The sequence below is a fragment of the Microcaecilia unicolor genome, chromosome 3 (genome assembly GCF_901765095.1).
Source record: "Microcaecilia unicolor chromosome 3, aMicUni1.1, whole genome shotgun sequence".
NCBI classification, from domain to species: domain Eukaryota; kingdom Metazoa; phylum Chordata; class Amphibia; order Gymnophiona; family Siphonopidae; genus Microcaecilia; species Microcaecilia unicolor.
Genome location: NC_044033.1, coordinates 291,382,572 through 291,409,555, shown reverse-complemented (window position 1 = coordinate 291,409,555; position 26,984 = coordinate 291,382,572). Strand labels below are relative to the sequence as shown.

Here is a 26,984-nt window from a genome sequence, read left to right as displayed (position 1 = left end):
TAGGGTCTTGGTTTTCACTTACCATCCTCGAGGGCCACCGATGGTTCAGGTTCCCAGAATATAACTTATAAATACCTGCCGTCGCCCTATATACATGTTCCCTTTTTTTTTGTTTTTTAGCCCCTTTGATAAAATTACAGGTGCCTGTGATGATGAGAACTTGCTTACTGGTATAAGCATGTTTAGAGGTATGGTTTGGGTGGTGTATGGGCAGAGTTGCTATTTATGTGGGCAATTGTTGCATCCACACATAATGTATGTAATTTCTTTCCATTTGGAGATTTTCTTGAGATTGTAATCTGCTTTGCACTAATTGGTTAAAAGCGGAATAAAAATAACTCAGTACAATACAATACACCTGCTCTGCAGGTTAATTGTTGCTGTAATTTCTGCAGGATTTGTGCTGTAAGTCTTTATAAAATGGGCCCAACATTGGTGATCACTTGACCTCTCTACCTAGGTGACTTTTTATAAAACGACCCCCCCCCCCCAGGTCTATCACTTCTGCACACCAGTGCAAATTGTCAGGCTGTTATCTTATCTGACTTTCAGGCTTATTCTCAAAATCTACAGCTGGCAGTAAGGCCTGTTAGGGCCAGGTACTTGTGACCTGGATTAGCCACTGTTGGAAGCAGGATACTGGGCTAGATGGACCATTGGTCTGACCTAGTATGGTTATTGTTATGCTCTTATGGGAGTATCGCACATTTTAATCTGCACAGAGGGCTTTACTGCAGAAAACATGCACAGCACAGATAGCCACAAATTGTAGTTGAATGTAGTGAATTGTATGCTAATGATGTCGTGTACTATGCCTTCCCAATGCTCAGAGAACAGCCAACAAACAAACCCTGCTATTATTGCTGGAAAAATAATGCCAGCAGGCGGTGGAAGGTTGGAAGAGAGGATTTCTTTCAATTTCCAAGCGCCGGTACTGAGAAAGAAATGTGCACAAGTCCGAGCAAACCTGAAAGTTGAAGTACACATTGGTGCCTGTTTCTGTGATTAAATATAAGCCTTCCAAGTAAAAAAAGAAAAAAAATGAAAGCGTACATTGAAAGGCACAGAAGAGTGGTGCCGACGTGTGTTTCACGGTTGGGTTTACCTGGTGCATGCGCACAAGAACTGTGCTTACTGCAAAACTCTTCTGTACGTGTAGGGTTACCATATGTCCGGTTTTACATGGACATGTCCTCTTTTTGAGGACATAACCGGGCGACTTTTGCCAGCCTTCCTGTTTGTCTGGATTTCTGGACAAAACGGCAGGCTGGTGGGCGGGCGGGCCTAATGGTGTCCTATCCTAGCCTTCCCTCCCCTTACTCTACTGTCCTGTGTCCTCTTTTTGGGGGGGACCAAATATGGTAACCCTATGTACGTGCACCAAGCACAGTCCTTCCCCTTGCTTTCTCTTTTACAGCATGCATAAAATTTGAATATGATTTCCTTTCAGCACAAGAGAGCTAGTTTTCTGCCCTATTCTGGTGGAATGGAGTGTGCACTGTTGGCTTTACCATGGGAGTCCTTAGATTCAGGCCTGTTTGAATCTGAGAAGCAGAGACAGTGGGAGGGGGTGGCAGTGAGTCCTGCCAATCATCAATAAAAATATCCCAGGATTTTAGAAGAAAATGCAAATGAACCACTGAAGCAATTTTTGTATTGGAACAAAACTGGCAAAAACTTTGATCAATTATTTATTTAGATTTTTCTCACACCCTTGTCAGTAGTAGCTCAAGGTGAGTTACATTCAGGTACACTGGATATTTCTCTGTCCCAGGAGGGCTCACAATCAAAGTTTGTACCTGAGGCAATGGAGGGTTAAGTGACTTGCCCAAAATCACAAGGAGCAGCAGTGGGATTTGAACTGGCCACCTCTGGATTACAAGACTGGTGCTTTAGCACTAGGCTGCTAAAGAGAGAAAATCTGCAAAGGTAGTGCAGAGAGGTGGGAGAGAAGAGAGAGAAGAGACAAATGAAAGCAAAGGTGAGAGAGTGGTTAGATGAGCCTGAGAGATACAGAAGTTGCTTGCTGTTTGGCAACTTTCTCTTCTGTTGCATTTTAAAGCATAACCTCTTAGGACCTTGATCCAGGGCTAGCCCAGCAATCAGGTGTGACTAGGCAGATGACTAGGGCAACAGCTATGTGTGTGTGTGTGCGCCAAAGACCAGCTGCAATCAAAGCAAAATAATATGTCCTGAGAGCTGTTTAATGTACCATAGGAAGGGTAGTAGCCTATTTACCCAGATTATTCTGAGACGGGTGGTGTTGGTGATCATGGTTGTTGTTGGGGGTGGGTGGGATAAGAGGCCTTAAATTTAATTGCATAATATCCTTGAGTCTGCCTTCTTTGGAGAGTTTAATTAGACATCAGAACTGTGGATTCACAGAGGGAAGTAGGAAAGGGAGCCTGAAAAGAAGAAATAAAGTGCTGATGGCAACTTGCTAAAACCAAGCTTTGCTAAACCTTTTCTGACCTTGCTCAGTGTGCCAATCTGAGGAGCAGCCACTGTTCAGGCAGCTCAGTCATTTTTGCTGTGCTCCTGTGTCCCTGGAAAGCTTCAGAGGATTAATGAGAGCAGCAGGATGCTTAGAAGTTGAGGGTCAGGCCTCTTTTAAGTCCGGCAGCTCCAAGGTAGAAATGTGGCTGTGGATTCCGGCAGCAGCATAGATGAATAGAAAGCTCTCTGTTGTGTTTGGCCTATGGTTGCCAGAAGGGGTCTGGTTGCATGAGTTTCCATAGATACCAGACATCCAAGAGGGTCAACTGGGAATTTCAGAAAGCAAGGCCATTGTGAGGAGGGACAGAAAATACACAGGAGTCTGACCTTTCCCTAAAAAAAAAAAAAGGAATTTGAAACTCTAGACAGGGACTCCCAGAGCAGGCAAAAGGAAAAGCAGAATTCTGAACCTTTACTGAGAAGACAAATTCTGAAACAGAACCTGAGAAGGGGTATCCAGTCTCATTGTCCTGGACATAGAGATATATAAAAAGCATACAGAGGAGTATGTAAGATGAGAAATTATCATAGGAAGAGGGAATGACTTGTGAGAAGGGGGATTATAAAAGTGTAACTCCCACATGAGCAGAAGAGTCCATTTCTGGGGTCTGCAGAAGCTTGACACACTCAGTACACCCCAGGGATTTCTTCTGAAGGGGGAGAGGAGGAGCTTGACTTTGGGGGCCTTAGGCAATTGGGCAGTCACTCTTGTAAAGAATCACAGTGTATGCAGAGGATGGCATTCCAAGAAAATAATAGCCGAATGAGTCAAAACTGTTCAGTGTTATTGATGGAATGAGCAAACCAACCATAGGGTCATTAGCACACTCTCTTGGGACCCTCTGGATTTGTTTCTGAACTCTGGGTTTTCTGAGGGTTGGCTTTGGGGAATGATTGGAGGATCCTGCACTTCTGAGGATGTCTTAGGTAGCTGTTCTCAAGCATTCAGTGTCATTCTGACCTCCTCCTTGCTGTAGGTGGGCACACACGTTTCTCTCCCCAAGTGGCTGTGCTAGATGGGCACACACTGCTTTCAGTCCCCTGATTGGCATAGTTGGGCACATACTTCTACTAACTCCTCTGCCTGAGTAGCACTGGATCAGTCTATGTGAGTCGCACAGAGAGCAACTTAAGGCTCCCAGCCTCCTGATTGGCAAGCTCCAAATCTCCAAAAACAAATAGGACTCTCTTCAAAAGGGACAAGAAGACCAAAGATAAAGCCTGTCTCCCCATACCTGGAAAACCGTTAATGCAAAACCAATTCCTAGGTCTTAGGACTGTGACTCCAATTCAGGTGCAGAAAAGTTGGCAGTTTTATTTTCTGGAGTGGTAAACAAAACCAACTGAAAAAAACAAAGCCACAGGAATTAAGTCCCTATCCATTCCTTTGGGTTATTGTTCTGTCCTTTCAGGTTAATCCCGTAAATCCAACCCTAAGGAAAACTCCTTCCCCAAAATCTTTTGCAAAGAAGAAGATCCTTCCTCTCTTCTGGAAAACTCTAGGGGTGAGCATATTATTTGCTGGAGTGAACTTTTCTAGCAGCCTTCTATGAGGAATCCAGTCTGCCTGAATGCACTGCCTCAATATATCCTCTCTGTCAGGGACACATTGCTCTGGAAGGATCCAGCAGGTGCTTACAGAAAGAAGAAATAGCAAGCAAGATGGGAGTTATGTCATAGGAAGAGAGCATTCAAGATGAAGAGCTACTGCATGATATAGAATGAGGGAGGAGAGAAAAGAAAGTAGGGGAGGACCAACCAAAAGTAGAGAAAGGAAATTTTTGAGTCAAAAAATAGCAAATTCAGCAAAAAAGTAGGAGTAGGGTTGACAACTAGATCCAGATTCATCTGACAGGGTTGATCCAATTCTGGACTTACCCCATTGCATGCAGGGACTTGTGGTTCTGATTTCCCCATTGGATTCCCTAATAAAAGCAAGATTACAAGTCCCTGCATGCATTGGAGTAAGCCCAGGACTGGATCAGCCCTGTCAGGTAAATCTGGATCTAGCTGACAACCCTAAGTAGGAGTTCAGAAGAAGGACTCGACATGGTGCCCATGTTTCAGTGCAACCACCTGCATCATGAGTCACAACAGTCTGAATTCTAAATACAAGCGTCTGTTGTTGAAGGTGCACTAAACTTCTGAGCATTTGGCAGAGAAAGCATTTATACCAGTAGGAAGAGAGAGAGGCATGCAGTACAATTGACTATATCTCAAGAAGAGGGAGGAGCATGCAGATTAGATGTAATGTTATAGAGGGAATTATGATGTCATATAAAGCTGTGTTCTCAGAATTATGAATGTAGAAACCTTTGAAAGAGGACTGACTTTTCAGTTTCTCCTTATAATTTGGAGTCATCTGGTCCCTCTGCTCTTTCAAAACGTTGTTTTACGTGGGATATAGCTTGTTTTTATCGCTATCACCTGAGCCCGGAAACAGAGGTGAGAGCATAGGATTTGCTCAGGATACAGCTTGCAAAGCAAACAAAAACAAACCATCAAATGAGGCAAGTAAGTGTCCCAGGCAATATCTCCTGTCTTCCCAGCATTTAAAACTATCCTGTTTCTAAATCTGAATGAAAACAAAGAATGAGAGTTCATAGTGGAAATTTCAAGCACTTCAGATTGCGAATTTTCTGAGCTGTGATGAGAACATTAAATGAGCGAGCAGCCATAGGGCAGGTTGTATTCAATATCTTTGAGTGATATTGTGGAAGGATTGGAAGGAAAGGTTTGTCTCTTTGAAATTTGGATGACTTAAGTATGTTTGTATGGTTCAGTAGAAGTGATGGCTGTTATAAACATTAAATTTTAAAAAAGGTTTGCAGGAGCATGGATACCCTGGAGGGAGTGGACAGAATGAGACATGATCTAAGAAAGCCCACTTTGAGTGATAAGATTTGGGAGATAATATTTAGTGCAAAAAAGTGGGAAGAGCACACGATGGGAGATGTGGAACTGATATGCATCAACAAGGAGAGACCTTAGAGTGATCATATTTGATGATATCAAGGCAGCGAAATGGAATGTGGAAGCAATGGCCAGAGTCAGAAAGATATATATAGGGAGAGGCATAATCACCATTTTTGGTGATAATGACCTGTATAGGTCATTGGTGAGACTTTGTGTATTGTGTTCAGTTCTGGAGGCCTTATCACCAAAAGGATATAGACAGCATTGAAATAATCTAGAGAAAGGCATCCAAAAACAGTGCAAGGTCTGTACCAAAAGCTCTATGAGATGGGACTGAAAGATCTAACTATGTAGAGCCTAGAGGGTGGAAATTGTGGCTGGGTGAACCGACATCCTGGGCAGTCTGTGGTGGGGGATATTCAGTTCTTGTCAACTATAAAGTGGGAGATCTCCCCATCTGATGACTTTGCTGTTGGTGTTTCTCTTTGATGGTGTGGCTGTATTAGAGCTCTGTAGCTCAGTTTTTAATGTTAACAATTTCTCTTCCTAAGGTGGAGCATCAGTCATCCAAGTATTGACCCAATTTTCAATAAGCCACTGAGCGGCAGTGATAACTGGGTAGCTTAACTGGTTATCTTTAGCCAAATTTTGACCTGACCTTAACCAAGTAGGTTTGCAGCTTAAAATCCTCTTAAATCTATCCAAAGTTGGTCCAGCTAGACTTGACCTGCTGTTTCAAAACCGGAGTTGTTCACCTTAATTTAGCCAGTTATCATGCTTAATATCCACATTGGACCAAATTCTATAAATAGCACCAAAAAAACAGGGTCAAAACTCACTTAGCGCTATTCTATAAGAGGCACTATAGAATGGCACTTAACTTTAGACATGAGGATTTGTACCAAGTAAACCCTAGTGTAAATTCTCGTGCCTAAATTAGGCATGGATCCCCCGTATTCTATAACAACACGCATAAATTGTAGGAATGCCCGAGCCACCCATGACCCTTCCATGGCTGTGCCCCCTTTTTGGAACTGTGCATAAAATTTATGCTCAGATCCCTGTGACTTAAAATGCATGGGTATTCTTTCATTAAGGCCAATTAGCACCAATAATTGATCATTTATTGGTGCAAATTGGCTTGTTCAGTTTAATTGCCTGTGCAAATTGGGTGCTTGCACAGATTTGCACACACAATTTTAAGCACCATATATAGAATTTGGGGAGTTGAGTGTCTAAATATGTAACTCATCCCAGGCACACCTCCAGAGGTGCCCCTTTTCTGACTACCTAAATGTGTGAGCCCTGCGATTTTCTGTTAAAAATGTTAGAGTGATCTTGTTCCAACATACCTAAAAAACAAGATGCAGCAGGAATCTAAAATAGTTCTTTAGTATATAGTGGTTTTTATCTTGTTTCAGCTCAGAAAAAGATTGGTAAGAACAACAGCTGAAGGGAAAAGTAATGCACAATGCTTATTTTAGTGCTTAAGACAAGACAGTGCCATCTGGTGTTCTTATAGTAGATTGCAATCTGCAATACAGTAGACTTTTAAGAGGCAATTTTATAGCCATTCCGGTGTGTGTATGGCCCATATGCACATATATGACCTCTTATAACATACCAGCTGGCATAAAAGTACACACCATGACATCATAGCATGTACTTTACTGGTGGGTGTGCACAGGGGCAGTGTTTGGGTTGGTGTTTGGTCAGAACATTGACAGAGTTAGCACATATAAATGCAGATTATGAATATTGCATGTATATGTGTAAAGTATGTGCCTCCATGAGCAGGTGTAAGTGATTGTGCCTATCTTTCAGGTTCATTCTCTGTCACATATGCTAGTATTTGATAAAAACAAGTAAGGACCTACCTGTCATTATAAAATATCACCTACATAGGTGCCTCTACAAGTGCCTACCTACATGCTATTTTATAAAGTACATAAGTAATGCCACACTGGGAAACGACCAAGGGTCCATTGAGCCCAGCATCCTGGCGAGTTTCCCAAACGTACAAACATTCTATACATGTTATTCCTGGAATTGTTGATTTTTCCCAAGTCCATTTAGTAGTGGTTTATGGACTTGTCCTTTAGGAAACCGTCTAACCCCTTTTTAAACTCTGCTAAGCTAACCGCCTTCACCACGTTCTCCAGCAACGAATTCCAGAGTTTAATTATGCATTGGGTGAAGAAACATTTTCTCCGATTTGTTTTAAATTTACTACACTGTAGTTTCATCGCATGCCCCCTAGCCCTAGTATTTTTGGAAAGCGTGAACAGACGCTTCACATCCACCTGTTCCACTCCACTCATTATTTTATATACCTCTATCATGTCTCCCCTCAGCCGTCTCTTCTCCAAGCTGAAAAGCCCTAGCCTCCTTAGTCTTTCTTCATAGGGAAGTCTTCCCTTCCCTGCTATCATTTTAGTCGCCCTTCGCTGCACCTTTTCTAATTCTACTATATCTTCTTGAGATGCGGTGACCAGAATTGAACACAATACTCAAGGTGCGGTCACACCATGGAGCGATACAACGGCATTATAACATCCTCACACCTGTTTTCCATACCTTTCCTAATAATACCCAACATTCTAGTCGCTTTCCTAGCCGCAGCAGCACACTGAGCAGAAGGTTTCAGTGTATTATCAATAATGACACCCAGATCCCTTTCTTGGTCCGTAACTCCTAACGTGGAACCTTGCATGACGTAGCTATAATTCGGGTTCTTTTTTCCCCATGTGCATCACCTTGCACTTGCTCACATTAAACGTCATCTGCCATTTAGCCGCCCAGTCTCCCAGTCTCGTAAGGTCCTTCTGTAATTTTTCACAATCCTGTCGCGAGTTAACGACTTTGAATAACTTTGTGTCATCAGCAAATTTAATTACCTCGCTAGTTACTCCCATCTCTAAATCATTTATAAATATATTAAAAAGCAGCGGTCCTAGCACAGACCCCTGAGGAACCCCACTAACTACCCTTCTCCATTGTGAATACTGCCCATTTAACACCACTCTCTGTTTCCTATCCTTCAACCAGTTTTTAATCCACAATAGGACATTTCCTCCTATCTCATGACCCTCTAATTTCCTCTGTAGCCTTTCATGAGGTACCTTGTCAAACGCCTTTTGAAAATCCAGATACACAATATCAACCGGCTCCCCTTAGTTCACATGTTTGTTTACTCCTTCAAAGAATTGAAGTAAATTGGTCAGGCAAGATTTCCCCACACAAAAGCCGTGCTGACTTGGTCTCAGTAATCCATGTCCTTGGATGTGCGCTGTAATTTTGTTTTTGATAATAGTCTCTACCATTTTCCCTAGCACCGACGTCAGACTCACAGGTCTATAATTTCCCAGGTCTCCCCTGGAACCTTTTTTAAAAATCGGCGTTACATTGGCCACCCTCCAATCTTCTGGTACCACGCTCGATTTTAAGGATAAATTGCATATCACTAACAGTAGCTCCGCAAGCTCATTTTTCAGTTCTATCAGTACTCTAGGATGAATACCATCCGTTCCAGGAGATTTGCTACTCTTCAGTTTGCTGAATTGCCCCATTACGTCCTCCAGGTTTACCGTGAAGTCAGTAAGTTTCTCTAACTCGTCCGCTTGAAATACCATTTCCGACACCGGTATCCCATCCAAATCTTCCTCGGTGAAGACCGAAACAAAGAATTCATTCAATCTTTCCGCTACGTCTTTATCTTCCTTGATCATCCCTTTTACCCCTCGGTCATCCAGCGTCCCAACCGATTCTTTCGCCAGCTTCTTGCTTTTAATATACCAAAAAAAAATTTTGCTATGTTTTTTTTGCCTCTAATGCTATCTTTTTTCCGTAATCCCTCTTGGCCTTCTTTATCTGCGCCTTGCATTTGCTTTGACACTCCTTATGCTGCTTCTTGTTATTTTCAGATGTTTCCTTCCATTTTCTGAAGGCGTTTCTTTTAGCCCTAATAGCTTCCTTCACCTCACTTTTCAACCATACCGTCTGTCTTTTGGACTTCCGTCTTTCTTTTCTAATTTGCGGAATATGTTTGGCCTGGGCCTCCAGGATGGTATTTTTGAATAGCGAAGCAAGGAAAACAGTGGATACAAAAAAGTCCTCTCTCACGTGGTGTCTTCTGGAACAAGTTCTTTATTTGCAAAACAATTAAAACAACGACCCGACACGAATCGTGTTTCGGCCGTATAGGCCTGCGTCAGGGGTCTATTCGCTTCCAATCAAGAAAGAGAATATGTAGATAAAAATTATAACTGATCAACTTTCTGCAAATTGAAATACTCTCTTCAGGAACTGCTGAGAATACATGAATGAAATAACCATTGACAGAAAAGTTCCATGCAGAGCTGAATGCAGGTGCATCTGCTGGGCTTTGTCTTTAAGGCATCACTTTGCCCGAAGGAGAAGATAGGGGGACCTGCAACGCCCAGAAGCCTGAGGAGATGTCCTAGAGGGAGGGAAGCAGGCTAAAAAACCTGGGGGAAAGCTTCCTGTGGGGAGACTGAGTCACATCCAGGGACAGTTTAACCTGGCAGCCTGTAAGGAAAACTGACCGCCCACAGGGTAAAGTGATGCCTTAAAGACAAAGCCCAGCAGATGCACCTGCATTCAGCTCTGCATGGAACTTTTCTGTCAATGGTTATTTCATTCATGTATTCTCAGCAGTTCCTGAAGAGAGTATTTCAATTTGCAGAAAGTTGATCAGTTATAATTTTTATCTACATATTCTCTTTCTTGATTGGAAGCGAATAGACCCCTGACGCAGGCCTATACGGCCGAAACACGATTCGTGTCGGGTCGTTGTTTTAATTGTTTTGCAAATAAAGAACTTGTTCCAGAAGACACCACGTGAGAGAGGACTTTTTTGTATCCACTGTTTTCCTTGCTTCGTTGTTCTTTCATGGAGAAAACACCTTCTGTGTGTGTTGGCATTTTTGAATAGCGTCCATGCCTGTTGTATAGTTTTTACCCTCTCAGTTGCCCCCCTAAGTTTTTTTTTTTTTTAACGGTTCTTCTCATTGTATCATAGTCTCCTTTTTTAAAGTTAAACGCTAACGTATTTGACTTCCTGTGTTTAGTTACTTCAAGGTTGATATAAAAAATGATCATATTATGATCACTGTTATCAAGCGGCCCAGTACCATAACGTCCCTCACCAGATCATGCGCTCCACTAAGGACCAAGTCTAGAATTTTTCCTTCTCTCGTCGGCTCCTGCACCAGCTGCTCCATAAAGCTGTCCTTGATTTCATCAAGGAATTGTACCTCTCTAGCGTGTCCTGATGTTACATTTACCCAGTCTATATTTGGGTAATTGAAGTCACCCATTATTATCACATTGCCCATTTTGTTTGCGTCTCTGATTTCTTTTATCATTTCTGCGTCTACCTGCTCATCCTGGCGAGGCGGACGGTAGTACACTCCTGTCACCGTCCTTTTCCCTTTTATACATGGAATTTCAACCCACAATGATTCAAAGGTGTGATTTGTGTCTTGCTGAATTTGTAATCTATCTGAGTCAAGGCTCTTGTTAATATACAATGCAACCCCTCCACCAGTCCGGTCCACCCTATCACTACGATATACTTTGTACCCCGGTATGACAGTGTCCTGGTTATCCTCCTTCCACCAGGTCTCAGTAATGCCTATTATATCCAAGTTTTCATTTAGTGCAATATATTCCAACTCTCCCATCTTATTTCTTAGACTCCTAGCATTTGCATATAGACATTTCAGAGTATGTTTGTTGTTCCTATTTGCATGATGCTTAGACTTGACACTAATGATTTGCTTTCTTTTGTCTGATCTTTAGTTGTATTTAAGGGCACCTGGCCTATGTAGGGGTATGTACCTGTGAGCTTACCTGAGCTGGTCTTGGTTCATACAAGCCTAATTCATCCTAATACAGCAAGATGGAGTCTATGACCTCTGACCAGAAACTTTTCTGTGTCTTGTAGGTGTGGACATTTACACCTAGAAATCTTCCTCCTCTTCATAATGATGAAAATTCCAATTGATGATTTCATGTATATCCTGAATTCTGTCTTGGAATTTTTGGTACTAACCAGTTGTATTTCTCCTTTTTCAGGGTGAAGCTGGACCTACTGGAGCTCGTGGCCCTGAGGGTGCTCAGGGTTCCAGGGGGGAACCTGGTAGTCCTGGCTCTCCTGGACCTGCTGGTGCTTCTGTGAGTAAAAAGCAGAACTCACAAACATCAGACAGCTTTATCCTCTCTCATTGGGTCATAGAAGAGTCCGCCACAGCAGTCTCTGATAGTTAATGGTATAATGACTGTCTCACTTCAGTGAGCTTCTAAAGATGGTCTCGTGTCACTGGGCTTCTAAAAAGACATTTATACATTATAGAGCCCCTATGGACTGTTTCGGCTCACTGATCATTGAGCCTCAGTCTTATATCATTGAGCCTTTATAGATGGTCTCTCATCACTGAGTCTCTGATGACAATCTCAGGTTGCAGAGAGCTCCACATCACATCACATCATAAGGATCTACAGACAGTCTTACATTAGAGCATCTTCTAAATCTATTCTTACATCAGATGACAGTATTAACATCAAGCTTCTAAACAATCTCACATCACATCATCTAAAGATGATCTCAGTCTCTTATGCAGTATTGTTTGTGCTGTCCAGTGTCTCTTCTGGTCAATATACAACGTGACCAAGCTATAAAATTACAGGCCAAATAAAACAACTCCAGACCACTTAAAATCTAATTATTATTGGTCATTGCTTCCTTTAATATATAATAGATAAAACCTGTCCCATTCTGCAGAGCCCTCTGGTTCATATACATTATGATTGGTGCCAATTAATTAGTGCCCAGCCTGCACGGTTTCTGCCACATTGTCTGGCTTTAGCTCTCCGACTCTTACTTTTGCACATGCTCAGTTACAGAGCAGATGTAGGAGAGAAGGAGAAGGAGATGGGGATGATCTGGAGATGGAAGAACCTGTACTAGGTGTGAATTTTGATTATCGTTTCCCATCCAGGTATTCATTTCAGAGAGAGAAATCTCTTTAGCTCCTGTTCCTGCTCCTTCTCCTTACTGTTTATTCTCTATAAGACTAACTGCAACCCACTGACAACTCGGCAGCGAGGACCTCCGGTCTCTTCCCCTTTTTGCCCTTGTCCCCCTCCAGCTGCAGGAGTCCTGTTCCTGCTTTGCAGCCAACATCTATCCTGCAACCTTTCTCAGATCCTTTGGCTGAGATAGCGTCTCACTGTGTCACTATCCAGCTTATTTTCGAAAGAGAAAGACGCCCATATTTCGACCCAAATCGAGAGATGGGCGTCTGTTTCCCTTGGGCGCCCAAATCGGTATATTCGAAACCCGATTTTTGGCATCCTCAACTGCACTCCGTCATGGAGACGAACAAAGATCACTGGGGCATGTCAGAGGCGTGGCGAAGGCGGGACTGGGGCGTGCTTATCAGCCGAGGAGAGATGGGCGTCTTTAGCTGATAATCGAAACAAGAAGGGCGTTTTTGACGAGAATTGGTCCGCTTTATTTGAACCCTTTTTTTTTCAGGTCCAAGTCCCAAAAAAGTGCCCCAACTGACCAGATGACCACCAGAGGGAATCGGGGGTGACCTCCCCTGACTCCCCTAGTGGTCACTAACCTCCTCCCACCAACAAAAAACCCACTTTACAAACTTTTTTTCCTAGCCTGTATGCCAGCCTCAAATGCTGTACCCACCTCCATGACAGCAGAATGTGTACTATCCTCTGACAGCCTTTCCCTGGTTCTGATGTGGGTCTCGGGTGAGTGTGACACCTTTTCTGTTAAGGGCACTGCAGAGTCACATCAGCAATGCATTGTGGTGGGTGTAGGGTATTGGGCTCCGTGATTCCACTAGCTTGTGTTAAATACTCACGATATTGGTAGTTGGTAGGCTCTATTCCCATGGTGCTTTTCCCTCTGCTTACTGGGTCAGAGGGTGCCTTGTTTTGTTTCCAGTAGTCCATGAGGTAGTGGCCATTTGTGTAAGACACTTTTAGATCCCTTTCATGTGTTAGCCACGTTACAGCACTTAGTTCTTACCTTGAATGTTGCTGAAAGAGGGCATTGCACACCATTCTGCCAGCTCGGACCTACTGCTAATCTCAGTACCAGCGAGACTCGTTGCCAGTGGGGCACAACCTCTGATCTGCAGTTAACTGTGAGTAAAGGTGCTTATTCAAATAAAGGACGTTTTCAGCGAGATTAGTCTTGAGGTGTGAACTGCTGTGCCAAGGTTATACACCAGCAACAAGTCCTGTCCCTGGAGCACTTTTAGTGGGTACTGCAGAGCACTTCAGGCAGGCAGACCCAGGCCCATCCCCCCCCACCCATAACGCTTGTGGTGGTAAATGGGAGGCCTTTAAAACCCACTGAACCCACATGTAGTTGCCCCCTTTACCCCTAAGAGCTATGGTAGTGTTGTACATTTGTCCCTCCCACGACCAAATGGCTTGGATTGGGACGTTTCTGAGCTGGGCGTTTTTAGTTTCAATTATCGCAAAAAAAAAAAAAAACCCCACCCATCTCAGAAGGGACCAAATCCATGGCATTTGGTCTTTCCAAACCGTATTTTCGAAACGAAAGATGGACGCCCATCTTTTTCGATAATACGGTCTGTCCCGCCTCTTCACATACCCGTTTTTGGACATAGACGCCCATGGAGATGGGCGTTCGATTATGCCCCTCCACGGCTTTACTTTGTTGAGTATGTGCATTTTAGCCATTGGCGTCCTCTTCCTGGATGTTACTCCATCTGTACTGCTGCCTTCCTCCAGAGTCCAGCCCAATGGCTTGGTTTCCAGTTCCACAAAGTTTTCTTCAGTGTAGTATTTATTTATTTATTCATTCTTATATCCCACTGTTATCCAAAAGAAGTTTCATTTCAATGTGGATTATATTCAACAGTCAGGGATTACATTGTTATTATACACTTACAGTCAGAATGAATGCTTAGTGACGATATTGATTATCCATAAAACTTCTTGAAAAGAGGTTTTTAGTTCTCTTCTGAATTGGAGATAGTTATCTATGCTTCTTATGGCCTTGGGAATTGAGTTCCACCATTTGGAGCCCAGATAGTTTAATCCTGCTATATAAATGGATTAGTAGGTTATGTTTCTTCATTTGGGTAGGTGGAGCATTAAGTACTTTCTGGTTCCTGGACATGCATTTCTTGGTATAATCAAATCTAACATGCAATCAGGAGATAAGCCAAAGAGTGTTTTGAAAATTAACGTGCCAATTTTAAAAATTAGTCTGGCCTTTATTGGGAGCCAGTGTAGCATGAACACAGTTTTGGAACGCACTATCCAAGGCCCTAAAAACCATGACCAATCTAACCAGCTTTCGCAAAGCTTTGAAAACGCATCTCTTCAACAGAGCCTACAAAAGTCACCCTCAATGAAACAAATCATTCCTTAAACCACCCAAGTACACCAAATCACCTCTCTCACAACCTTACCTAACACCTTCTGCCTAAATTCCTCTTTCACCTCAGCTTATGATTGAACAACTGTTTTCTTAGATCATGTAATGACGTTCTCATTTCCACACTCTGTAAGCCACATTGAGCCTGCAAAAAGGTGGGATAATGTGGGGTACAAATACAATAAATAAAAAATAAAATAAATGACTAGCAGTGGTGTTAACCTGTTATATTTTGGCTTTTTGAATATTAGTCTTGCTGCCGTGTTTTGAACAGTCTGCAGTGATTTCAGCTTGCTTTCTTTGCATCCTACTTATGCTGCATTGCAGTAGTCAAGTTGGGGTAGTATTAAAGATTGTGCTATTAGACGGAATGTTTGTCTGGAAAAATAGTCTGATTCTTCTCAGTTTCCATAGTGGTTTGAAACTCTTTGATGTGACTGCTGAAACCTGATTTTTGAGAGATAGATGCTTATCAAGAATGATTTCCTGCCCATCTTCAAATCCTTACTCAAAGCCCATCTCTTCAATGTCGCTTTCAACACCTAACCACCATACCTCCATTCAGGAAATCTAGACTGCCCTAACTTGACATTTTGTCCTTTAGATTGTAAGCTCCTTTGAGCAGGGACTGTCCTTCATTGTTAAACTGTACAGCGCTGCGTAACCCTAGTAGCGCTCTAGAAATGTTAAGTAGTAGTAGTAGTATTTTTAGTTGTGGTTCGATAGGGTACGTTATCTGGTCTATTGTGAAATTTTGGTAGGAAGTGGGATTGTGCAAGCTGGATAGTACCAGGAATTTGTGTTTTTCTCTGTTTAGTTTCAATTTGAACGTTTTGGCCCAGTTTTCCATGAGGTCTAGACCTTCTTTAATCTTGCCCGATATCTCTGTGATATTGTTACTAAAAGGTACATATATGGTGACATCGTCAGCGTATATAAGTGGGTTAAATCACATGTTTTCTAGTTTCTTCCTGAGTGGAGCCATCCTGATGTTAAATAGTATAGGTGATATTGGGAAACCTTGTGGCACCCCATATTCAGGGATCCATGAGGCAGATAATTGGTTGGACATCTTCACTAGATATGATATCGTCCTTAAGAATCCATTGATGTAAGCTGCCACTGTACCACTGATTCCCATATTGTCTAGCAGGATCATTAGTATTGTGTGTTGTAGAGCATGACCACCCTGCTGCCCGAGCCAGTGAAACATTGAGAGACATCAATCAATCTATCTATATGTATATAAAATGTAGACTGTATATATAGATTTCCTTGGGCTCATGTACCATTTCCTTTTCTCCCATTGTTTTAGGGCAACCCTGGTACTGATGGAATCCCTGGAGCTAAAGGATCAGCTGTAAGTACCACATGTCTGTTGTATGTTATTAGGTCACCTATAGAAACATATTCTTTTTTATTTATTTATTTATAACATTTCTATTATTACAAGTACATAAACTTGATGAGAAAATTGGCAAAATGAGGTTACATTATTCAAAGAAAAAAATATTAATTTCTACATACTCCTCAAACCAATAAAGTCCACTATATGGGAGTTCAAAAACATATAGTTGAAGATTTCAAGAAAATAAACATTTTACAAATGGCAGACAGGCGTATTTTAGACACTTTTTCAAAATTCAAACATTATTATTAGTTGGAGAACTTATTCCAGCTATTCTTCTAGATGTTATAAAAGTTTCTAATTGAGAAGGATCATGAAACACATATTTTTCAGACAGATAGGTACATCTCCACGGAAATTTTAAGAAAAAAGTAGCTCCCATTTGTATCGTTTCCTGCTTCTTCTGAAGAAATTTTTTCCGGCACGCCTGTGTCTCTCTCGATACATCAGGGTATACATTAATTTTTTGACCCTTAAAAGTTTTGTCTCGATTTTTGAAGAATAATTTTAATAACCATAGTTTATCCGGTAACAATGCTACCGTGGCCACCAAAGTGGCTGGTAGCACTTGGTCTGTATCTGAGGATTCTAATAAAGCTGAAACATCAAGGGGTTGATTCGCCAAAATTTGTTGATTCCTGGGCGGTAGAAAAAAGACTTGTGCCAATGGAGGTAAATTCTCCTCTTTTCCGTGAAATACAATTTTAACATCTCCCTAGGGATATTAATTTTAAATAAGGAAAATTTATAAAACGTAAATTGTTATTTCTTGAGAAATTCTCCAGGATCTCTGTCTTTCTTCTTAAACTGGTAAAGTCTTTTAACATAGTTTGTTGAACTTCCTGCAACTGTTGTAGGTCTTTCTCTTGTTTTTCAACATGTGTATTCAGTTGTTTTACTTTATCTTCCACCCGTTCAACTTCTTGTTTAATTCTCTGTATTTGGGGAATTAGCGCTCTGCCTAAATCTACTATTAATGTCCAAAGGCAGTCTAACTTGACTTCGGGAGGTTTAGTTTGAGGAAGTGCAAAAGTAAAAGTTCCTACCTCCGTCTGTTGTTGCTGTGAGGAAATTCCTTCCAAACTAGAAACGTTTTGTTCCTCCCTCGCTGTTTCGGCCATGGTTATCAGTGCACCTCCTAAACGTTCTTCTTTTGCCCCCGGTCTGCCTGATTCTTTCACCTCTTCCGGGATTAGAATCGGCGATGCATTCACTGGAGGGCTGAATCCATGGAACACGGGAGGGAGCGGCGGAGTTCGAGCATCGGGGCTGAGAGAAACTTCCAGCTCTAGGGCCTCCTGCGCGCCTTCAACAAGCGCAGGAGGCAACAGCGAGCCGCTCACCGGCGTACTAGTGTCCAAGGCCCTCCGGAGAAAAGCATCAATCGGTCCACTTTGAGTTGGGGTTCCAGGTTGTTGGGAGGCTGCGGCAGCTGCTTTCCCCCTTCTCTTGGGCATTGTAAGTAATGATTGTAGCTAAAACGCTACCATCTTAAATAAAGGTAAATTTGCCAGCAGCTCAAAAAATGCATCCTGTATGCTCGGCAGCCATTTTGAACTCCCTAACATATTTTATAAGGTGAGGAAAATGTGTGTGTGTGGGGAGTAATTTCTCACAGCATTGTTCTAGGCAATAAACAAAATATATAACATAATTCATGAGAGAACTGTTATCAGACTCTATATTTGAAACTGTTATGTTACAAATTTCTTCAAATTTTGATATACTGCCCAATCAGACTTTCTGGGCAGTTTATAGCACATAATCATGAAAGAAAAGGTGGAAAGAAATCCAATATTGGACAGGGAAGAGAAATAATAAGTTAGTTGCATACAGTTAAGTGGCAATAGACACCCCCTGCTCCTCCCCAGGGCCCGAGAGGAGCGAGGGTCACAGGGAAAGAGTACTACTATAGGTTACAAACACAAAGCATCCTGAAATAAAAATGTCTTTCCTTTCTCCTTAAATGCCGAGTTATGCTAGTGTTCTTTAATGAAATCTGGGCACTCAGGTGCCGCTGTTCAGTAGGCTCTCACTGCAGGTCATTGGTGCACCTAATTGGACGGCACCCACTTATAGAATTGCCCCCGAATGTCTATCCTGTGACTCACTTAGCAGTGAGCATCCAACTTGATGCTCTGTGCTCTGTGGAATGCTTTAAGGCAGTGTTTCCCAAGTCCAATCCTGGAGTACCCCTTGCTAGTCAGGTTTTCAGGATACCCACAATGAATATGCATGAAAGAGGTTTGCATATAATGAAGGCTGTGTATGCAAATCAAGTTTATTCATATTCATTGTGGCTATCCTGAAAACTTGACTGAAGGAGTACTCCAGGACTGGGCTTGGGAAACACTGCTTTAAGGGGCCGAAGAGCTAAAGAACACTAGCATTGGCCATTTTCACGTGTTAACATGGGGCCTCATATTCAAAGGACTTATTTATTTATTTGTGACATTTATTTCCCACATTATCCTAAACAAGTTGGTCACTTTGAAAATTTACTAGGGCTGTTTGCATAAATTTATATCCACTCAACTCCTAAACTTAAGAGCATAAAACGTGGGAGGCAACAGGGACAAATTTAGGGTGGGGAAAAAAGTTAGGAACTTAGCACTGATTTTCAGGAGTATACTCATAAATTATACTCATAAATCTGGGCAACGAATGGTAGGCCAAAATTTAGAAGCATAACTTTTAAGCTTCTAATTAAGATGCATTTTCAGCTGAAAATGTATGCGCCGTAGGGCACAAATTTAAGAGCCTAACGTAGGTGCATAAATTTGGGAGCTCAGCTTTTTATGAATTCTAGGCACATGCCCCTCCATTCTATAAATGGCGCCTAAAATTGGGCACGGAAATGTACACCCAGTTATAGAATAGGGTCAGTTACGTGTGTAATATAATTAGCTAAATTTGTACTTAATTGGTGATATGTACCAATAATTATCCTTTACAAGCACTAATTGGCACTAATTAGCAGTTGCGTGTGTAACTGACTTATGCCCCTATTCTGTAAACTGAGCACCTCTCAGATGCAGCTCTAAAGGGTGTGTTGCCAAGGAAGGGGCATGGGCGGGACATGAGCATTCCCAGGATCTAGGGATGGAGTTATAGAATACTTCCATTTTTGCCAGTTAGGTGCAAGCATTTACATCAGCCTTGGTCAGGCGTAAATGCTTGTGTCTAATGTTAAGTGTGAAAATCACTTAAGCTATGTCAGACCTGTGAGTCCTTGTACCAAGTAGAGCGCTGCCGAGCCCGGTACTCGGACCAGGTTCTGCTTGGCGGCCGGACAACTCCGGGTTTCACCTGCACTGATCGCCGTTCCCCAGAGGTTGAGCCCCTAGGTGCGGCCGGCCTGCAGGGCTTATGAGATGGAGCAGGAAGCGGGGTGATGAACATGACGGCCAGACGGGCAGCAGGCAAGAGAGTGATCCAGGTACAGGCAGAGTCAGTAGGCAGGCAGCAGGTCAAGAGAGTAATCCAGGTACAGGCAGAGTCAGTAGGCAGGCAGCAGGTCAAGAGAGTAATCCAGGTACAGGCAGAGTCAGTAGGCAGGCAGCAGGCACAAGAGTAATCCAGGTACAGGCAGAGTCAGTAGGCAGGCAGCAGACACGAGAGTAATCCAGGTACGGGCAGAGTCAGTAACAAAGAACAAAGTAGAGGAGAAGCACACTACTGAGTAAGTAACACCTTTCAAAGTAGAAGCCAAAGCAAGGAGTCTAAGGAGAGCTCAGCTGATAGTGCTGGTATCTGACATCAGCAGGGAGAAGGGGCACAGCCATAGGGCAAGAGCAGGGGAAGGAGGAACTGGAAGACCAATAGGAGAGAAGCAAGGGAAGCCAGGCAGAGGAAGAGGAGACCCAGGTGAGTGGAAGCAAAGCAATCAAGGAGCCTGGAAGCCAGGCAGAGAGAGAGAGCAGAGCCAGGTGCATGGAAGCAAATCAATCAAGGAGCTTCAGCCAGTCAAGTGTGCGTGTCGACAGGACCCTGCGCAGCTCGAGGACGCCACTTGCGTTGAGGTAGGGGACATGACAGTACCCCCTCCTTAAGGGCCCCCCTCTGCCTAGGTACGGGCCTGGATGGGTAGTGGGTATGGAACTCCTGTATCAATTCAGGTGCATGGACGTTGGCAGCGGGCTCCCAGGAATTGTCATTGGGACCAAAGTGCTTCCAGGATAGCAAATAGAACAGCCATCCCCTTTGACGTTTGGAGTCCAGAACCTCATCTACCTCAAATTCAGGATCTGGCTCAGAATCAGAAACGATGATCTTCTTTGGTTCTGGGTGCCATTTCGAGGTCAAGAATGGCTTTAGCAGGGACATGTGGAAAGCATTGTGGACCTTGAGATTACCTGGTAATTGGAGACAATAAGTGATGGCTCCCACCCGAGATCGTACTGAAAAGGGTCCAATGTATCGGGGAGCAAACTTGAAGGAGGGTAATCGGAGTCTCAAGTATTTGGTACTAAGCCAAAATTTTTGTCCAGGTTGAAAGGTCGGAGCAGACCGCCTCTTACGATCTGCAAAAAGCTTGTATCTAGTAGCAGCTCACTAAAGTTGTGTTGGATCCTGCCTCAAATGTCCTGGATATCAGTGAGGGTCTGTTGGAGCTGAGGCGTGGCTTGGGTCTGAGGGATCCGAAGTGGTAGTCGTGGGTGGCGCTCGTATACTGTAAAAAATGGTGATGTATGAGGGGCAGTGTGAAGACCGTTGTTATAGTCGAATTCAGCCCAGGGGAGTAATGTGGACCATTCATCCTGTCGGTTATTAGTATACATTCGCAAGGAAGGTCTTGAGAGTTTGATTGACCCGTTCCACTATTCCATTGGTCTTTGGGTGGTATGCTGATGAAAAATGGGTGGTGATGCCAAAAGCAGAACACAGTGCTCTCCAGAACCTAGAAGTGAATTGAGATCCCTGATCACTTATGATCCGGAGAGGTAGACCATGTAAACGAAAAATATGCTGGATGAAAGTCTTGGCAAGAGTAGCGGTTGAGGGGAGAGATTTCATGGGAATGAAATGGGCCATATGGGAGAATCAATCCACCACTACTCAAATGACCGTGTGACCTTGGGACATTGGTAAATCAGTAATAAAGTCCATAGATACTTCCTGCCAAGGGAGCTGTGGAACTGGCAGTGGCTGTAAGAATCCCCACGGCTTGCTAGGAGAGGATTTGTTTCGGGCACAGACGGGACAGGTGGAAACAAAATGTAAGACATCCTGAGCCATGCGTGCCCACCAATAGTACTGAGAGATTAAATGAAAAGTCTTGCGGAATCCGGAGTGACCAGCAAACATGGAGGAGTGTCCCCATTTGAGAACCTTCTTCCTGGACTGGGGTGGAACAGAGGTCTTCATGCTGACAGAAGAAAATACAGTCGTAGAGGCAACACAGGCAGGATTAAGCATGGGGTAGGATTCCTCGGGTTCTTCGGGTGGGTTGAAGGCCCTGGATAGCGCATCAGCCTGAATATTCTTTTCAGCAGCTCGAAATACCAGGCGGAAGTTAAAACGGGCAAAGAAAAGAGACCAGCGTGCCTGTCGCGGGTTTAGTTTCTTAGCATCCTGAAGGTATAGGAGATTCTTGTGGTCGGTGATTACTGTGATGGGGTGCAAGGCCCCCTCCAGGAGATATCGCCATTCCTGGAGAGCCAATTTAAGGGCCAACAATTCCCGGTCCCCAATGGTGTAGTTACGCTCTACCGTAGAAAATGTTTTGGAAAAAAAGAAACAGGGATGACGCCAGAGTCTGAGGTTTGAGACAGAATGGCCCCTGCCCCCAGCGAAGAGGCATCCACCTCTAAAATGAATGTTTTTTTTTTATATCTGGGCTTCGAAGCACAGGACAGAGAGAAAGGCTTGCTTTAAGGTGGCAAAAGCCTCCTGGGCCTCTGGTGTCTAGTTCCTCACATCAGCACCCTTCCTGGTCAGTGCAGTAAGAGGGGCAGTGATAAGGGAGTATTTATGGATGAACTACCGGTAGTAGTTAGCAAACCCCAAAAAGCATTGCAAGGCCTGGGGACGCTGGGGCATGGGCCAATCCCGGATGGCTCGGAGTTTGGTGGGGTCCATTTGGAGCCCCTCTGAAGAGACGATATATCCCAAGAGTGGAATAGACCGTTGATGAAACGAACACTTCTCTAGTTTGGCAAAGAGACGGTAGTCCCGGAGGCGTTGGAGAACGGTGCGGACATGATGAGGGTGGTCTTGAACAGAAGCAGAAAAAAACAAAATATCATCCAGGTAAACTATGACTGAGGAGTACAGGAGATCTTGAAAAATGAAGTTAATGAATTCCTGAAAGATCGCAGGTGCATTACAAAGGCCAAATGGTATGATTAGATATTTGAAATGTCCTTCATGGGTATTAAAGGTGGTCTTCCATTCGTCCCCGTGTCGGATTTGGACCAGATTGTAGGCACCTCGGAGATCCAGATTGGTAAAGATAGATACTCCCTGCAGATGGTCGAAAAGTTCTGGAATCAGAGGGAGTGGATACCGGTTCTTAATGGTTATTTCATTAAAACCCTGGTATACTATACAAGGTTGCAGAGAGCCGTCCTTCTTGGTTACAAAGAAGAAACCTGCCCCTGCCGGAGAGGAGGAGGGTCTGATGAAGCCCTTTTGGAAGTTTTCTTGAATGTATTCCCACATGACTTTAGATTCCTCCCAGTAGAGGGTATACAGCCGACCCCGAGGTGGTGTCTTGCCCAGAAGTAATTCGATAGGGCAGTCAAAAGAACGATGCGGAGGAAGGGAATCAGCCTCCTGGGCATTGAAAACAGGGAAGCAGGCCCCCGGGGGAGGCAGAAATAGTCCTCGGAGGAGGAACCACCGGCGTGAGACAGGAAGCAAAACATTGGGAACCCCAACTGTCGATATCGCTAGTGGTCCAGTTGATACTGTGTTGTCGTAACCAAGGCAGGCCTAAAATAGCAGGATGGATGGCCCGGGGAAGAACCAGAAGTTGAATCTCTTCCTTATGTAAAATTCCTACTTGCATCTGCAACGGCCGAGTGACATGGGTAATGGAGTAGGGTAGAGTCAGTCCCTGAATGGAGGTCACTTGTAAAGTAGGTTTACAGGCCATTGAGAGAGTTCCAAGCTGGACTAGGAGACTGGCGTCAATAAAATTCCCTCTGGCCCCTGAATCGATCAAAGCCATGGTGCTAATACAAAGTTCCTTCCAGCGCAGGAAAATAGGGATGGAGACAAGATTATCCGGAAGAGGTGAGAATCGACCCAGGACTACCACCTTCAGGCCCTGGGTCAACGCATTTCCCGGTTTATTTGGCCAATATCTCAGGAAATGGCCAGCCTGCCCACAATAGAGGCAGAATTGATTGTCCCGAGGGTGAACTCTTTCCTTCTCAGAGAGGCGATGCCGCCCGATAACCATCAGCTCTTCGGAGATTCCAGAAGTGGTGCCAGTAGCTCCTTTAGGAGAAGAAGGATGCGACACCCGAGGAGATGGTCTCTGTGATTGACGCTGAGCAGAACGTTCCTGTGTCCTCTTTTGAAACCGAACATCGATAAGGATGCAGAGAGTACTCGGGCATCCAATGTGGTCGGAAGTTCCCTGCCTGCCAACTCGTCTTTGATTCGGCCTGTTAACTCCTGCCAGAAGATGGCGGTGAGGGCCTCCTGGTGCCATCTCACCTCGGAGGTTAGGGTTTGAAAGCGTATGGCATATGCCCCTACAGAGCAATTGCCTTGTTGAATGCATAGAAGGTCTCCGTCTGCCAAGGAGGGACGTCCAGGCATGTCGAAAACTAAGCTAAAGTGGCGAAGAAATTCCCCAAGATCAGTGAGTAGAGGATCCTGCTGCTCCCAGAGAGGAGAGGCCCAAGCCAGGGCTGGTCTGGAGAGCAGGGAGATTATATAAGTGATCTTGAGTTTATCAGAGGAAAAGACTCCGGGTTGCATTTCAAAAAACATAAGACATTGGTTGAGGAACCCTCGACAAGTGGAAGGGGTTCTGTCAAACCGGGGAGGCTCAGGGAGCCTTAACCCAGGAGTGGGTAAAACTGGTCCGGATGGTGCAGCAGGAACTTGCCGTTGGGATTGAAGAGTAGACAACTGGGAACAAACATGGGCCTGTTGTTGCTGAAGAACCTGGGCCAAATTTGCCAAGTCGGGTTTGTCTGGCGAACTCATGGCTTCGGCTTACTGTCAGACCTGTGAGTTCTTGTACCAAGTAGAGCGCTGTCGAGCCCAGTATTGGACCAGTTTCTGCTTGGCGGCTGGACAACCCCGGGTTTCACCTGCGCTGACTGCCGTTCCCCTGAGGTTGAGCCCCTAGGTGCGGGCGGGCTGCAGGGCTTAAGAGATGGAGCAGGAATTGGGGTGATGAACGTGACGGCCAGACAGGCAGCATGCCAGAGAGTGATCCAGGTACAGGCAGAGTCAGTAATGAAGAACAAAGTAGAGGAGAAGTACACTACTGAGCAAGTAACACCTACCAAAGTAGAAGCCAAAGCAAGGAGTCTAGGGAGAGCTCAGCTGATAAAGTGCTGGTGTCTGATATCATCAGGGAGAAGGGGCATAGCCATAGGACAAGAGCAGGGGAAGGAGGAACCGGAAGACCAATAGGAGAGAAGGAAGGGAATCCAGGCAGAGGAAGAGCAGACCCAGGTGGGTGGAAGCAAAGCAATCAAGGAGCCTGGAAGCCAGGCAGAGAGAGAGCAGAGCCAGGTGCATGGAAGCAAAGCAATCAAGGAGCCTGCAGCCAGAGAAGAACCACACACACATGGCTGAGGGCTGTGCCAGTCAAGTGTGCATGTCGACGGGACCCTGCGCAGCCTGAGGACGCCGCTTGCGTTGAGGTAGGGGACATGACAAGCTAGTATTTTATGAATACAGTTCCATGGGGAACTGCCTTTATAGAATTGCACTTAGCGAACATCATACTGGCACCCAACTTTGGGTGCCATTTACTGAATCTACCCCATGGTATTTATCGCACCTAGTAATGGCCAGTATTAACAAAATGCAAATGAGCTGTCCATTACTGCAAATGCTGAAGCCCAGACATGCAAGTACCTAGGTACACGTTGATGATATTGCAGTATTTAAGTACACCTCTATACGGAGCAGTTGTTTTGGTTAATGCATCTCCAAAGCAGATTGCATGTGTACTTTTTTCCTATGCTAATAGGTGATAAACTATTTTTGCATAGATTTGTATCTTATCTCTAATGGTAGAACTAATGGAACGTAGTAGATTCGTCACTAAATATAAAAAATAGAGATTATTATTCCCAGTGTATCACTAGTCTGTTGCTAAGCTTAGAAACTGCTGCAAGATTCTGGTATTTTATTGAGGTTCTGACATTCTAATTTGTCTTCTCTATTTTCTTACTGGCAGGGTGCTGCTGGCATTGCTGGTGCCCCTGGTTTCCCTGGCCCTCGTGGACCTCCAGGGCCCCAGGGTGCTACTGGTCCTTTGGGTCCTAAAGGCCAGCAGGTGAGTACCTATATCTCTTACTCCAATCTCTTAATGTGTAATCATTATGAAATTAATTGCTCTCTGCTGTCACTGTCCAATCAGCACAGAGCTCTCTGCACCTCCCTAGTTTTCACAGTATAAGGTGGCATTTGCAAAGTAAGGATTTCTCTGTTTGTTATCACTAGTACAGACCCAGTGCATAAGTGTCCAGTCACACTAACACAGACTGAATGCAGACATCCCTGTCTGATCTCACTAACACAGACCTAGGTCTTCCCCTATCTGATTGCAGTAATGCAGAATGAGGGGCTCTGTGTCTGGTTTCACAGAACAGGTGGCCACCTTTAATATTAGACAGATGTAAGTTATGTGGATTAGCTAGAAGGACCTGAGGAAAGGGAGCATGAGATGACCAGATGTGAAAAAACTGTAGTACTGAGACACAATCATAAGGATTGATGTCTGTTGAAACCTGGGAGACTTCTTGCCCTTACCTCAGCTCTTAGATTTCAGATCCCAAGGTATGTTCAAGGAAATAAACACACAACACAGGTTACAAGTATAAAATAATACCTAAAGCTTTAGGAAAGTCCATCATGCAGCTATAAATCCAGCAGCTTTGCTAGACAAGCCACTAATCTCTATTCTAGAGTTGTTTTTATTAGCAATTTTTAGGATAAAGATACATTCCTTGGCATGGTAAGATAATTGGCAAGTAACAAACTTTTACTTTCTCAGTCCCTTTCTGTTACTTTAACATGTACACATCTTTCTGGCCCACACACATCCTTCTTTTGCTAAACTGCACACACTTTGCTCAGTTTCCTTCATGTCTTAGGTTCCAAGACCTTTGCTAGTACATTTTGGTTCAACAGATCATTATCCTCAGCCAAATATTCACAGCTCATACCCTACAAGGCTACTGTTTTCAGCTTCAGAGGAACTTAATAATTCCTCTTCATTTTATGACTAAAACAGACTTTTTATTTCTCCCTCATCCCCTACCAGAGCCAAACTGTCCAATTCTTCCGGGTTCCCTCCAGGCCCCTTACAACAGGATCACCCATTAGGGAGCTGCTGATGAGGGTAGAAGATAGTGGCCATTTGGTTTTCCTTTAGTACCATCTACTAATATCACATACCAGGGGTGGAGTGACAGTGGTCTGGACCCCTGGGCAGTAAGGATCATGGGCCCCTAACCACCTATCAAAAGTGATTAAACTAAATGGAGGCTAGGGGAGAGTGGG

General features: G+C 44.0%; 1 protein-coding gene across 3 annotated transcripts in view; it reads left to right on the top strand.

Moving 5' to 3' along the window:
• The window catches only part of COL2A1 (collagen type II alpha 1 chain), a 308,500-nt gene that overhangs the window by 75,683 nt on the left and 205,833 nt on the right, over positions 1–26,984 (top strand). For all 3 annotated transcript variants that reach the window (XM_030198168.1, XM_030198167.1, XM_030198166.1), the window contains 3 exons: positions 11,512–11,610; positions 16,188–16,232; positions 25,657–25,755. In XM_030198168.1, coding sequence (XP_030054028.1) covers positions 11,512–11,610; positions 16,188–16,232; positions 25,657–25,755 — 243 coding nt within the window. The remainder of the gene's footprint in view (positions 1–11,511; positions 11,611–16,187; positions 16,233–25,656; positions 25,756–26,984) is intronic.